The 12597-nt window shown below is 39.0% G+C and overlaps 1 protein-coding gene across 3 annotated transcripts; it reads left to right on the top strand.

Annotated features, from left to right (window-relative positions):
- Positions 1–1929: 1929 nt before the first annotated feature.
- LOC145392538 (glutathione S-transferase 3, mitochondrial-like) lies at positions 1930–8406 on the top strand. Of its 3 annotated transcripts, none has more exons than XM_080266949.1 (5): positions 1930–2017; positions 3066–3183; positions 4564–4661; positions 5323–5453; positions 7494–8406. In XM_080266949.1, exons 2-5 carry the CDS (start codon positions 3094–3096, stop codon positions 7592–7594), a joined length of 420 nt encoding a protein of 139 aa, XP_080123075.1. In that variant the 5' UTR covers positions 1930–2017; positions 3066–3093; the 3' UTR covers positions 7595–8406. The 3 variants fall into 3 exon arrangements, with proteins under 3 accessions (XP_080123075.1, XP_080123074.1, XP_080123076.1); XM_080266948.1 differs by lacking the exon at positions 1930–2017 and adding an exon at positions 2322–2403; XM_080266950.1 differs by lacking the exon at positions 1930–2017 and adding an exon at positions 2559–2581.
- The last annotated feature ends 4191 nt before the right edge of the window (positions 8407–12597 follow it).

Genomic DNA, 12597 nt, shown 5'->3' with positions numbered 1-12597 from the left:
TCATGTTTCGTGCCCGAGGTACTGCTACTTCTTGCCCCTCCCCGTCATTCTCCGAGGACGGGAGACTATCATGGGCATCAGTCTGGACCATGTTGCTATTTGTATAGGCGAGGGCTGCGGCGTTTTCGGTGACTGCGGTGACGGCTGAGGGAGGCCGCGTCGGCACACACTCGCGCTCTATGGCCGCTCGGCAGTTATTGGTATAATATACTGGTTAATATTAACTGACTATTGCTTTGTGTATGTGTGAGGTTGTTGTTGTCTTACTGGAAGACTAGACTAAGACTATGGGGTAAACAAGAGCCTCAAATTTAATGAAGTGTGAGCAGAGAAAATATATGACTTTTTTGTGTCGTTGCTGACAGTACAATGGCCTGGCGAAGGATGCAGGCTAAATGATTGTCATAAAGTAAGGATTTGCCCACAAATTTTCATTCTTTTTTAATAATGGCAGTAAAGGCGATACTGCAATGAACGTCACCCTCTTGATATGATTACGCTTCTTTTACCCTAGCATGAGGTGGTAGGTTGTGGCGACTACCATTCATTCATCTGATGTATATACTCCTCTCCTGCCTACTTCTTCCTTTGACTTCATCATTCTTTTTTAGTGTTTTTATTTCTTCCTATTTCTCCCAGCCTTCCGATCACTTTTTATAACTCATTTCCGTTTCAAGTGGCTTGACTACTCTCAACGTCGTCTACTGTAATGGTTTCCTGTAACCCATGAAACCATTTACACAGATACAGTAGGCCTACACATATGGGTGGTAATCATATAGCCTAACCAAATAACGGAGTGATGTGGAACCTACTACAGTGCCCCTGTTAACCGGATGAAGACGCAAATCCTCCTCCACACTTTCCTGGAGCTCGCGGGCGCAGTGTAGTCTGTATACTGTGCTCGCGGGGACCCTGTGACCTTGACCTTTGAGCTATTGGATGACCCTCAACATTTCCATAAAGTCTAACATTGGTCTTTAAAAATAATAAGCAATTTTTGTGGAACGGTTATGTGGCAGCCCATGACGAAATCCAATATTCTCTGGAACAAGATCAAGGTCATAAGACGAGGTAATGTAGTTGTGAGATAGGTAAGGAAATAACTTCAATGAAATCGTAAAAGAAGACCTTGTACCAGATAACTGGGTGAAATGCTGACTCGTAGATATTTATCGGGAAACGCGATAAAATTACAAGGACACCAAATATACTCATTTCACCTTAACTCGGCCCAGATTTTCGTTTTGCATCTCATTTCATGTAGCTTCGCGGCAAAACAATTAGACAATACCCATACTTCAGCATTCTTGCCATAGCATTTCCTCATGATTAACTTCATCTGCTGTTATTCTGTTAAAACTCAACACTGAAGATGGGGAGGGGGAGTTTTAGGTTAAATTAGAGCAAAACGAGTATAGGTTATACAACTCGTTATATAATTGTGATGCACGTGTCGCTCCACTAACAAGTCAGCCTCCTCCCTCTCCCCCCAAAAATGAAGTTAATGATCTGCTGTTCTGTCGGAATGCAAAGTCATCATTACACCAAGCGATATGGAAAAATCGATGTGGTAGAGTGTTATCAACTAAGTAACTCATAATGATTTTGCAAGTTTTCAACACGAATGTGGTGCACCCTACATGAATTAATTACCTGATCACATTTTGTTGTAATAGAGCTTATTCAACCTCGTCTGGTAACATCCTCCTAGTCATCTTAACTTTCAAAATCTCAAGAATATTAGAAGCAACGTTATTAGGTTGATTATTATTAATAATTCTTTCATACACCCGCCATTTTAAAGTGTTATCCTCAGCACATTTCGAGGCACAGTGTCTTGTAAAGCATGCATTAACAAATCCTTTTAATGTATGTTTTACAGCAAAATAGCAGTAACCGTAGATGTGATCACTGATAAGCTTCAAGAGGCTCTCCAGCTCCCAAGCAGTCTCTAGCTAGGTTCAGTCAGTTGGGGAAGGCAGGAGATAACGCACATTCAACGCTTCGCTCAAAGGTATTTGTTCTTCATTCATCCCTCACCCATAGAAAACAAACAATGACTTGATTTAATGACGATATAGCGTTCCAGAAGTATGAAAATGGTGTGTGAGTTATGTTTGACAGAAAAAGGGGCGCGCCCAGGTGGCACACCCGGTTCGGTTTTTTGGATGTGGGTGACTTCATCAGCTGTCATGTTATTGAACTATATGGAAAATTTATCTTACGTTTTATAATTGCTTAAATTCTAAGCTGCTGTTTCACTTATATTTATTAATTGGAAGTGAAGGAATCGTTAAAAATAGCCGTAGACGAACAATCTAATAACAAACGGGGACCTAAAATTTGATAAGGACAGGAAAGAGGAATTTTATTGACGTTCAGGAGGTTGTTAACTTGCAGGTATTGGTTTTATCCTCAATCGGTTAGGCTCTGATAATATTTAAGTTTCATTTGAAAGTTCTGTAAATCATTTTGATTTGAGACCACCTATATTACCGTGACGGACATGCTTATTCACTGTGACTTGGCAATATTTCAGTCCGTACGGGTGTTAACTAATACTGATGATTCTTTGAAGGTGAGTGTAGTCTGTTCCCTTGCAGTGTTTCATTGTCTGACATGATAAAGTAAATGTTAAGCTGACGGTAATTTTTCTGCCATGCAACATTTTCATTTCATTTCTTTCCTCACATACTTTTGGTGAGCGAATTGAAAATGTTAATTGATGTAAACGTATACAGAGTACATATACAACAAAAGGAGGCAGTGGGTCTTGTTACACACCTTCTTCAGCAAAAGTCATATACATCTGACCTAACCCAACAACCTAACCTGATCTGACCTGGTGACAACCTGACCTAACCAAACCTTATCTAACCCAAGGATTTCTGAACTTTGTTACAGTTTGTAGTTAGGAGATATTCAGAGTATTTTTGTCTGTAGCTGTTCACTTCAGCCATGGGATACCAAACCCTGTGTCATTTGAAAGTATAGCAGTATTAGCGTTATGCCAAGTTTGTACCATTCAGTACATGTAATTTATTTGTCTTGTATTCCTACAGAGAAGAATAAAGTCTTTCATCCTTCAAGATGGCAACTGTTGATATACCTGACCAGTATGGCTATGTGGTGCTTGTGGCAATATTCTCCATCTTCATGGTGATGTGGATGGGCATTAAGGTGAGTTGCATGCTGGCATTGGTGACAGCCAGGTCTCAGTATAAGTCTTGCATGTGTTCCAAAATATCACAACTTTTTTCATATAAATTAGCAAGGACAGTACTTTATATTTTGGGGATTTGGCATTTCAGCCTGATGAATGGGAAAGAAACTGATATAGATGGATTATTTTTATTTTGGACTTAATGTCAGAAAAAATAAAGGCAATTTTTAATGGGGTCTATTTTACATCATAATCACTTCACTATGATGATGCCTTTTTGTGTTTTATTCTTGCCATCTCCAGACTGGAACTGGAGAGGGACACTTGACATGGTGACAGTGATATGACTGGTGGTTGGAGCTATTGGGTTGTACAAACTTTCCTCTGTCCTTATCCAGTCCCCTGATAGGAAGATGGTGGAGTGCAGAAGTAAGGCATCTTCAGCCTGCGGTCCACTGGGTTCATGTTCCAATGAGTCTGGGGTTGCAGCTACTACTACTACTACTACTACCATTTCCAGATGATATTTTTCAGCTAAAGACATCCCACTCATAGTGAAGGGCTTGATGAAAACCATATTTAGGCTAACTCCTTCAGCTCAGATAATCTAAGGTGAAGTCTTATGGAGATAGGTAGAGTAAATTATAAAAGATGTCATCACAGTGGAGAGATGTACTTCTTAACAAAGCATGATACCTGTGGAGTGTATTTAATGCTTTGTTATATCTCACAGCAGTGGGAGGTAGGGAAATTGGGAGACTCTGTATATGTATGTGTATACCCTTTCTTCAGGTATTTTTGCAGCCACAGAAATATGCAGGAAAGTTTCATGCTAGGACTTCATACATTAAACTACTATTGCACATTAAGTGAGATATGCTCTTGGTTTATGATTATCTGTCTGTCTGTAGCTAGATGCCATAATTCCATAAGGGGTGGCCGTTTGTCCTTGAGTTAGTGGTTTTACAGGGAGGGGCGCTAACCCTCTTCCAACCCACTTGTTGACACGTAGGGATCAGGTATGGGTTGGTTATATGGTTGCCACCCAGCACTGTAAATGGTTTCCTGGCTTACAGGAAACCATTTGGTTGTTACTCAATGTAAAGCCACCCAATAAGGAAAGAAGAGAAGAAAAATGACAGGAAAGATGGAAGAAATAGGATGAGAAGAGGGCAGACACAGAAAAAGAATGATAAAGGTGAAGGAAGAAGTAAGCAGCACTACATCAAGTGAGTGGATGATGGTCACCACCACCTATCGTGTAAAAGTGATGAGCTAAAAATAAATCCAACCTCAAAGCATCATTATAATGAATCACAAGTAAACTTAAAGTGAAGAAAGTGTTCATTCATCATAAAGTTAATACTACTGTTCATGAGTGTTTGCCTGCCTTTCAGGTTGGAGGTGCCAGAAAGAAGTTTAATGTGCCTTATCCAACTATGTACCACAAGACCAATGACCATTTCAACTGCTACCAGCGTGCCCACCAAAACACGTAAGTTCTTTTTATGGGATGCTTCTTTTTTTGTGTCCCTTTGCCAACTCTCAAGTGTTTCAGGGATGCTTCAGTCATTATTACCATTATCTACCCAGCATAATTTTAATAAATAACAATAATTGGTGATACATTTGTTCTAAGTAACAGAAACCTGTCACAGTTTGATGCCTGTTCTCTTCCTTTGTAAATACCGTACTATATGTACATCAGAACACATAATCACAATAGTTTGGTACGGCACTGTAATAGTGGCAGCAATACAGGATACTAAAATGGAAATAAAAAATTAATCACACCACTAACTAAGCACGTGGCTCATTCCTCTTCCTCATGTATATGGCCTCGTGTAAACTGAGGTGCATTATGTAGTATTACAGCATTTGATTTCCATGTTATTCTGCATAGCATTCTAATTTGGAAGTTTCTGGATATGTTGGACATGTTTTTTTAACTGTATATACGGTACATATATATACTGTATATATCTATCTATCTATCTATCTATATATATATATGGTATATATGTATAATTATTCAACAGTTAGCATCTCATGTAACTAAAATTTTTTGCAGTTCATACCTATATTTTTTGAGGGATTGCTGTATTGCTATGGGCAGTATTTCTTCTTTTATCAGTTCCTGTTTTTTTCCCCATCAGGTTGGAGAACTATCCTCAGTTCTTGGTACTGTTGCTGTTGGGAGGTCTGTACAACCCTTTGGTGAGTGCAGCAGGTGGTGCTGTGTGGTGCTGTGGCCGTGTGGCATATGCTTTTGGGTACTACTCAGGAGGTGAGCATGCACAGGATTGTAGTGCACATTGAGAATTTCATGAAATAGACTGTTTTGTAGTAATAGCAAAAATATTTGAATAGCAGTAGTACTGATCATGAATACTCAATAATTTGTTACGTACACTTGGGGTAACGTTTTCCTGCATAATGTTGTTGTTCCTCATTGGTTGCGAAAATATAAATCAGATGGTAGCTTTTTAGATTATTCCTTCTAGGGCTTTCCCTGTGCTGATAAAACTGGCTGATAGCAGTTACAATTAATTATAAATTTGTCCACTGTCTAGCAAAGTTATCCTCCTCTGGAAGGAAAGTGTGAAGTGTGAATGTAAGAGTAGTCAGGAGTGGGTAGATTTGGTACTGTATTTAGGTAGAGCCAAGATTCTGGATGCTTGAGTGATGAGTGAATGAGTGTCTGACCCATTTCACTAGGTATGCTGTTGATAGTTCTTCTATGTTGTGCTTTCTTTCCTTGCTCTCTGAATGCTACCTTACCCTATCCATAGGTGGGAAAAAAAGAGGCGAGGACGATGATAGTTATATGATGGGTACAGTATCAGATATTTATTAAAAAAAGGTTTGCGATTTCATTTTCATGGAAAATGTGAGTGCATTAAAGTACTTGGGTAGTGTGATGAGTAAGGATAGAAGTTTGGAGGCTGAAGTGCTTGAAAGGGTACAACAAGGAAGAAAGGTTGCTGGTTCCTTGAAAGCAGTGATAAGAAACAGGGAAGTGAGCATGGAAGTGAAAAAGTTACTACATGACAGTATTGTGATTCCATCTCTAACATATGGAAATGAAGCTTGGACCATGTTGGAGAGACAGAAGTCAAGAGTGAGAGCAGTAGAAATGGATTATTTGAGAGGAGTATATGGCATCAACATGGAGAGGCAGACTGACAAATGAGGATGTGAAGGAGCATTGTGGTGTGGATGTGGATGTGATGGTAACCATTAGGAGAAGCACATTTGGATGGTTTGGCCATGTGGAGAGGATGGAGAGTGAGAGACTGATGAGGAGAGTGTATGTGAGTGAGGTGGAGGCCAAAGATGAGATGTAGGGATGGAGCGGAGAGGTATATGAGAGAGTCAGGTGTCAGCTGGGAGCTGGGCAGTGAAATGGCAGGGGACAGGGTGACGTGGAGGTGATTTGTTTGTGGTCACCCCATACGGGATTAAGGCGTTTGGCAATAGATAGATAGATAGGATTGTGATTGCTGAAAGGAAGGATGGGACTTGAATGACTTGGTGTCGTGATGGGTAGGGGTAGATTGAGATGGTTTCTGCATGTTGAGAAGATGGAGGATGACACTTGGGTGCAGAGTAAGGAGTGTAAATGTCAGGGGTATGGTTGTGAGAGGTACCCCAAAAAAGACCTGCAATGAGGTCATTGAGTGTGGCCTCAGGGATAAGGGACTGAATAGCGAGGCTGCCAGAGACTGAACAGCGTGGAGAGCCGCCATTAGGTGACCAAGGCCAATGCGTGCAAGCATGTTGGAGCCTTTATAAATGATATGGTGTGATACAATACAAACTGTGGTTCCTATGCCGGAAAAAAGTTTTAACCAGCCATTTTTTGTAATTATCATGTTCATGTGGCAGCCTTTTGTTGAATTTTTCTGCAGTGAGTGTCAGTTTTGTGGTATTTATAATGTTTGTGAGGTACAGTATTGCCATATGAGCTTAGTAGACTCTAGACTCTTTTGGAGATATCATGAATAAAATAAGAAGCTCCACTGAACTCAAGGGGTTAATCAGCTAACCCTATAGTCTTTGTATTATGCAGGCCTCATCTACATATCAAAACCCCATCAGTCTAATGATATACTCCTTATGTTATTGTCTTATCCTACTATTTTATTTGGCTTTGGAGAGAATAATAAAATTGGAGGACAGTGCTGGTAATTTGAATTAGCCCTGATTACCCTCCTCGCAACAAGAAATCTCCCCTAAAGAGTGACTGACAGGAACTGATGTGATAAAAAAAACAAAAAAACAAAAAAAAACATTTGAAGGGATTAATAATTGTCTCCATCCACAGATCCCAAGAAGCGGTCTAATGGTTTCTTTGGGTACATTGGACAATTGGCCCTGTTGTACTGCGGAGTCAGGTTTGCCACTGGTTTGCTGGGCTGGTTCTAAACTGTTGCTACTTGATGCTCCTTCCCATCACTTCATTCAGCACATTAAGTGATTTTTTTTTTTTCCCCTTGCATAAAGCTCTAAGAAAAAAGAATGATTGAGAGTTGGTATTCCGTAGATGCCTTATAAACTAAGAGAATATTTTACCCTTATATTTAAAGAATATTGTTGTAGAGATACTGTTACTCTCAAGGACATACTTAAAAATATCTTGGAAGAAAACATATTCAGACACAAGTGTAAATAGCCAGCAGTTTAGTATTTTACAGCATAAATAACGTTTTATGAAAGTCTGTATGTTTAAAGAAGTAGTAACTTTGATATGAGTATTTGATTATTTTTGTACTGCTTTGCATTGCTACAGTATCTGTATTAACCAGTGTTACAAATTGCAGAAAATACATTACATATAACCCTGAATGAGCAATAACCAGAAAGGAATATCAAGAACACTATTGTATTTGAAAGTTGTGAAAATTTCCTGCAGTAAGAATTAAAGCTCAGGCAGGGTTGCAGTATTCTTGTGATTCACCAGTTTCACTTTTGTGAGCATCTTATTCTTTATCATAGCTCAGTGCATTAACAGAAGCTTGTTAGAACTTTAAATGAGTTTGTCTGAAGTTGATTACACTGCAGTGTGCTGCAAGATAGACTAGGCCATTCCAGTGAGTTACATTTTTGTTGTTTGTTTTCATTCCCATTATGTGTTAAGATGATTGTTAATTGTACATTGTTGAGTGTGTGTTGGAATTACAGAATTTGTATCATTGTTAATTAATGTGAATCATGTACGTGATTTGGGAATAAAGTAGATCTTCTCCAGTACTCAGTTTCAACAGAAATTTTGTTAAATTGTTTTAATCTTTTTTACTGTGTTATTGTAGTTTGCTTATCCTTGTTCATCCTTCTGCTGTGGTGGTTTTACTTTAGTTGTTCATTCTCCCAGGTGGCAGTAACCTAAGAAGATGTCATGGACCAGAAAATTTTATCCCTGCTACTACCATTTTTTTTTCATTTTTTTAATTTATTTTTTTTTTTACCACTAGACAGTGTTATTCTTGATACCATTTTATTACAAGACAGTATCATGTTTGCCATTGCCCAACAGGTTTATTCAGCTAATAGCAGAACCATTTGGGGTGAACCTGTTAACTTCTTCAATCCAGTGACTTGTTTAAGTCAGTACCAACACATTTTATTCATCTTGGGAGAAACCTTTTTCTAGTGAAGAAGTCAGTGAAATCTGTACCTCATTAAAAAAAAAAAAAAAATTGTAAACTGAATTAAATCATCTGGAGGTTGCAACACTGAAATTAAGACTACATCAACAGATTGAAAAAGTTAGTGGAGACAATTTCAGACCCCTCTTTGATGACAGGACTCTCCACACACTCATAGGGATAGCAGGGAGGTATAGTGATGTAAGGGAATGATGGAGATGACTGTAACTGGTTTCGTCTCATGTGATGGAAGTATGCTTCTGTTACAATACTGAGTCATTGTTGCCTGAAACTGTGAACTGTAATCATGAAGTAAGAGTGAAGCTCCATGGTTACTAGTTGGGCATACCCTGCAGTCTGGATGTGCTTGGTTATCAACTTCAGCTGGAAAGGGATTATGGATCTTTAACAGGTGAAAACAAACCAAGTGCACCATTATTAAGGTGCATTTATCAAGAATGAACAAAATGGTTTGGTAGTTGGGGCACTCTCAGACACTGCCACTCCAACGATAGGTCAGTAGGGTGCCAGGTGCATGTGCCCTTTGCACCCTTCACTCCAAAAGCCTCCACCACTACTGCTTGTGTTTCATGTAAGTAGTGCACATTCCCATGAATATATTGCCCTTCATGATCTACACAGCATGGCTTCAAACATGGTTATAGTAGGTTTGTTTCCATTAGACAGACCTGGGACACTCCCACTAGAACAATAGGTTGTGGTTGGGGAGGAGTAAATCTTGGTTGTTAGTTAGACTGATCCTCCAGTGAGTACACTTGGCCATCAAGTGAACTGAAAGTTCGTTTTGTCAGATTTGAACAAACAAAAATAATTGCCTATTAGTATTGAGGTTTGCAAGCTGGACACAAGTTCTTTGGCCATTACTTTGTCTAGACTTTCATCTTACAGTTTATTTCATGCAGCTCAGTAGCAGCAAAAGACTGGTATCACTCAGCAATCTTTGTATTGCAGTTATTGCATGAATAATGCCATATACTAATGTTAATTTATAGTTACTACTGTAATAGGAATTCAGGATGGAGACAATAATTTTAGGTCATGTTAGAGTGGAAAAAGAATACCAAACACACTGAGGGGAATTGATGCACATTTCCATATATATAACATTTATAAGATTCTCCTGATAAGACTTTACATAAGATTTAGGAAAATAATTCTCCGCTAGTATAAAATATTTGTGAAAGAATGTTATCAGTAACCATTATGCATTATTTTACACAGGTTGCTCACTCCACCATACACTGGTTGGTTGATTGTTGGTCAATTGAGTTTGGATGGTAATATTTTCTCGTGAGTTACTGTTGTTTTATTCATTTGTGGTTCTGCAATACGGTTTTAAGGTCGAGTATGTTACAGGAATATACTATAGTTTTAAGTGTTTCTGTGTCCCTAAGTTTTGATCACATTAGTGTAGATAATAGATTGACTAAACACGGTTATATGATGTACTGTATTAGCATCCAGATTTTGCGTTAATCAAACAGGCAAAAAAATCTAGTGATACACATTTTCAGCTACCGTCAATCTATCTTCACTTTTATATGTAGAAAAAAAAAATCTCGAGTATAGAGCAGCATTTTTTCCTTTTTACCATAAAAATTCAACTCGTTTTCTTCGGCATCGTGTCGAGGTTACCCCAAGGTCTAATCTTCGTCATTTGTAAATTCTTTTCTTTTGTTAGAAACTAATTCTAATCCAAGGCCTTTCATGCTTAGCTTTAGCCTCACGAACTGAATAAATAACACACTTGCATGAGGCTGCAGTTAACATTAAAAAGATGTAGGGTACGTGACACCACACTGACACTGTACTCGACATTAGCGTCAACGAGCGGCAGCGAGGAGGGCGATTACCGAATTGTGACATTCTGTAATTGAAGCTATCGTTTATCTTTGCTGTACAAGTGGTAACATTATCACTAAGACTATAATGACTCGCCAACTTGCAGTGGAGTGGTTGAAACTATACTAAATTTTGCTATGTCTCAAAAATCGGTTGTGTAGCATTTGGCGTCACTTTTGCTGGACTGCATATGGTGTACGAAGACCCAAGCTGCAATGGCTTTAACTAACCATTGTGCGACCTAGTGCCTTTGCTGTCAGTGTGTGATTAACCAAGAATCGGAAACAATGCTTTCTAAATGCTGCTGTCGTCAGTGGAGTGGCCAGCAAAACTACTCCATTACTCAAAAGGTAAGTAATAGGACCACTGATATTTGCTACCTACAGTTGAATGTGTTGAACCATTGCGGTTGTGATTATTGTTTACCTATTTATGTATGGACTAGAAGCTGGAAAAACTTTTATTTCTCCCTTTATACTGCAGCCCAGGTTTATATTCATGAGTTTGATTAAGCACGGCATTAAGTTATATTTTGCCGTCTATGCTAGGCGAATATTTACTTTGCGTGTGGTAATACAGGAGGAGCATGGTTTTGATATAGTGTTGATATACAATACTGAGAAAATATTAGTATTAACATCTCCAATTAACATACAACTTTAGGAATTATTTATACAATTGAAATAGATGTACTGTAGGCATATAATAATTCCTAGAAACATTGGATTTGCAGAGCTTTTGATCTAGAAACTAAAAATATGATCAGATAACTTTTGACAAGAACGCCAAACTTCCTAACCGTTACACTCATGACTACAATGATTAATGAACCAAATATACTACCAGTGTAAAGAATCGGATGCTAAGCTCTGCACTATTAACACTTACTGGAGAAGTTTGGATCGCATAATAACCTTTATGAATGACGCTACAACAAAGCATAACGAGTTTTTAGATAATTTGAGACATGTTAGAGGCACATTTAGGAAACACGGACACTGAGTTAAAGGAAATAAATTTAGTTTCCAAGTTAGACATTCTCACCACGTAGAACCACCGTGTGTAAGACACATTTTGCCTTAACCTGGCCAAGATTTTCGTCTTTTTGCATCGTATTTCACGTAGGTCAGTGGAGAAAAAGGGCTACTACGGCTGTTCATCCTTTTTCACCGCAGTTCTTCGTCACTGGGTAATCTATTTTTACAACTCAGCATTCAGGATGGAAAGGTGGAAATTGTAGGTCAGGTTAAACGAAGGATTGTGGTAACTAAGCAGTACCCAGTGACTCATTGGTGGTTATTGTGTGTGAGAGGTGAGGTAATGGCAGGGTTGGAGGGAGTGATGATGGTTCCTATGCCTTATTCTGTTTCCACGCCTCACACAATAACTTGGTGCTGTTGTGGCGTGTCTGGCTGTTTCTTCTCTAGCACCCAGCTGGCATTCAGCGTTTCGAAGTGGTGGGAGTGTGTAAGTCGTACCCTTCTGGAGTGTATGTACGTTCGACATAGAGGGTCAAGTAAAGCTGTACTGTAGTGTGCTTACCGTTTCGTAGTACCGTAAATTGCGCACAGGAGAGAGAGACACAAATTTACAATCCATTCCACGGCGTAACTAAGTGAAGCTCCGGTCTCCACGTCTTTGTCTCACTCCTCTAGCAAATCCTTGTTACTAGAGGGTAATTATCATAAGTCGTGTTGTGAATATCGGTCCCTGTATGGTTGGTAATTTCGCCATTCTGCTTCAGTAGCGGTTGATGTCTCTGTATGTATGAAGCCATCTTGTTGAGAGGCTACAGGTTGCAATGTTGTGTTGATGTTAACACTGCGACAGCGTAATTGGGTTTGTTCTTACTACCTTCTGACGATTTTATTTAACCTGGGAAAAATCTTTGGAATGGAAAAGGTTAATGAAGTACTTAAC

The sequence above is a fragment of the Coenobita brevimanus genome, chromosome 22 (genome assembly GCF_032717465.1).
Source record: "Coenobita brevimanus isolate Jiangsu-jjx chromosome 22, ASM3271746v2, whole genome shotgun sequence".
NCBI lineage: Eukaryota > Metazoa > Arthropoda > Malacostraca > Decapoda > Coenobitidae > Coenobita > Coenobita brevimanus.
Note: the sequence above shows the minus strand (reverse complement) of the source record. Positions and strands in the feature narration are given on the sequence as shown.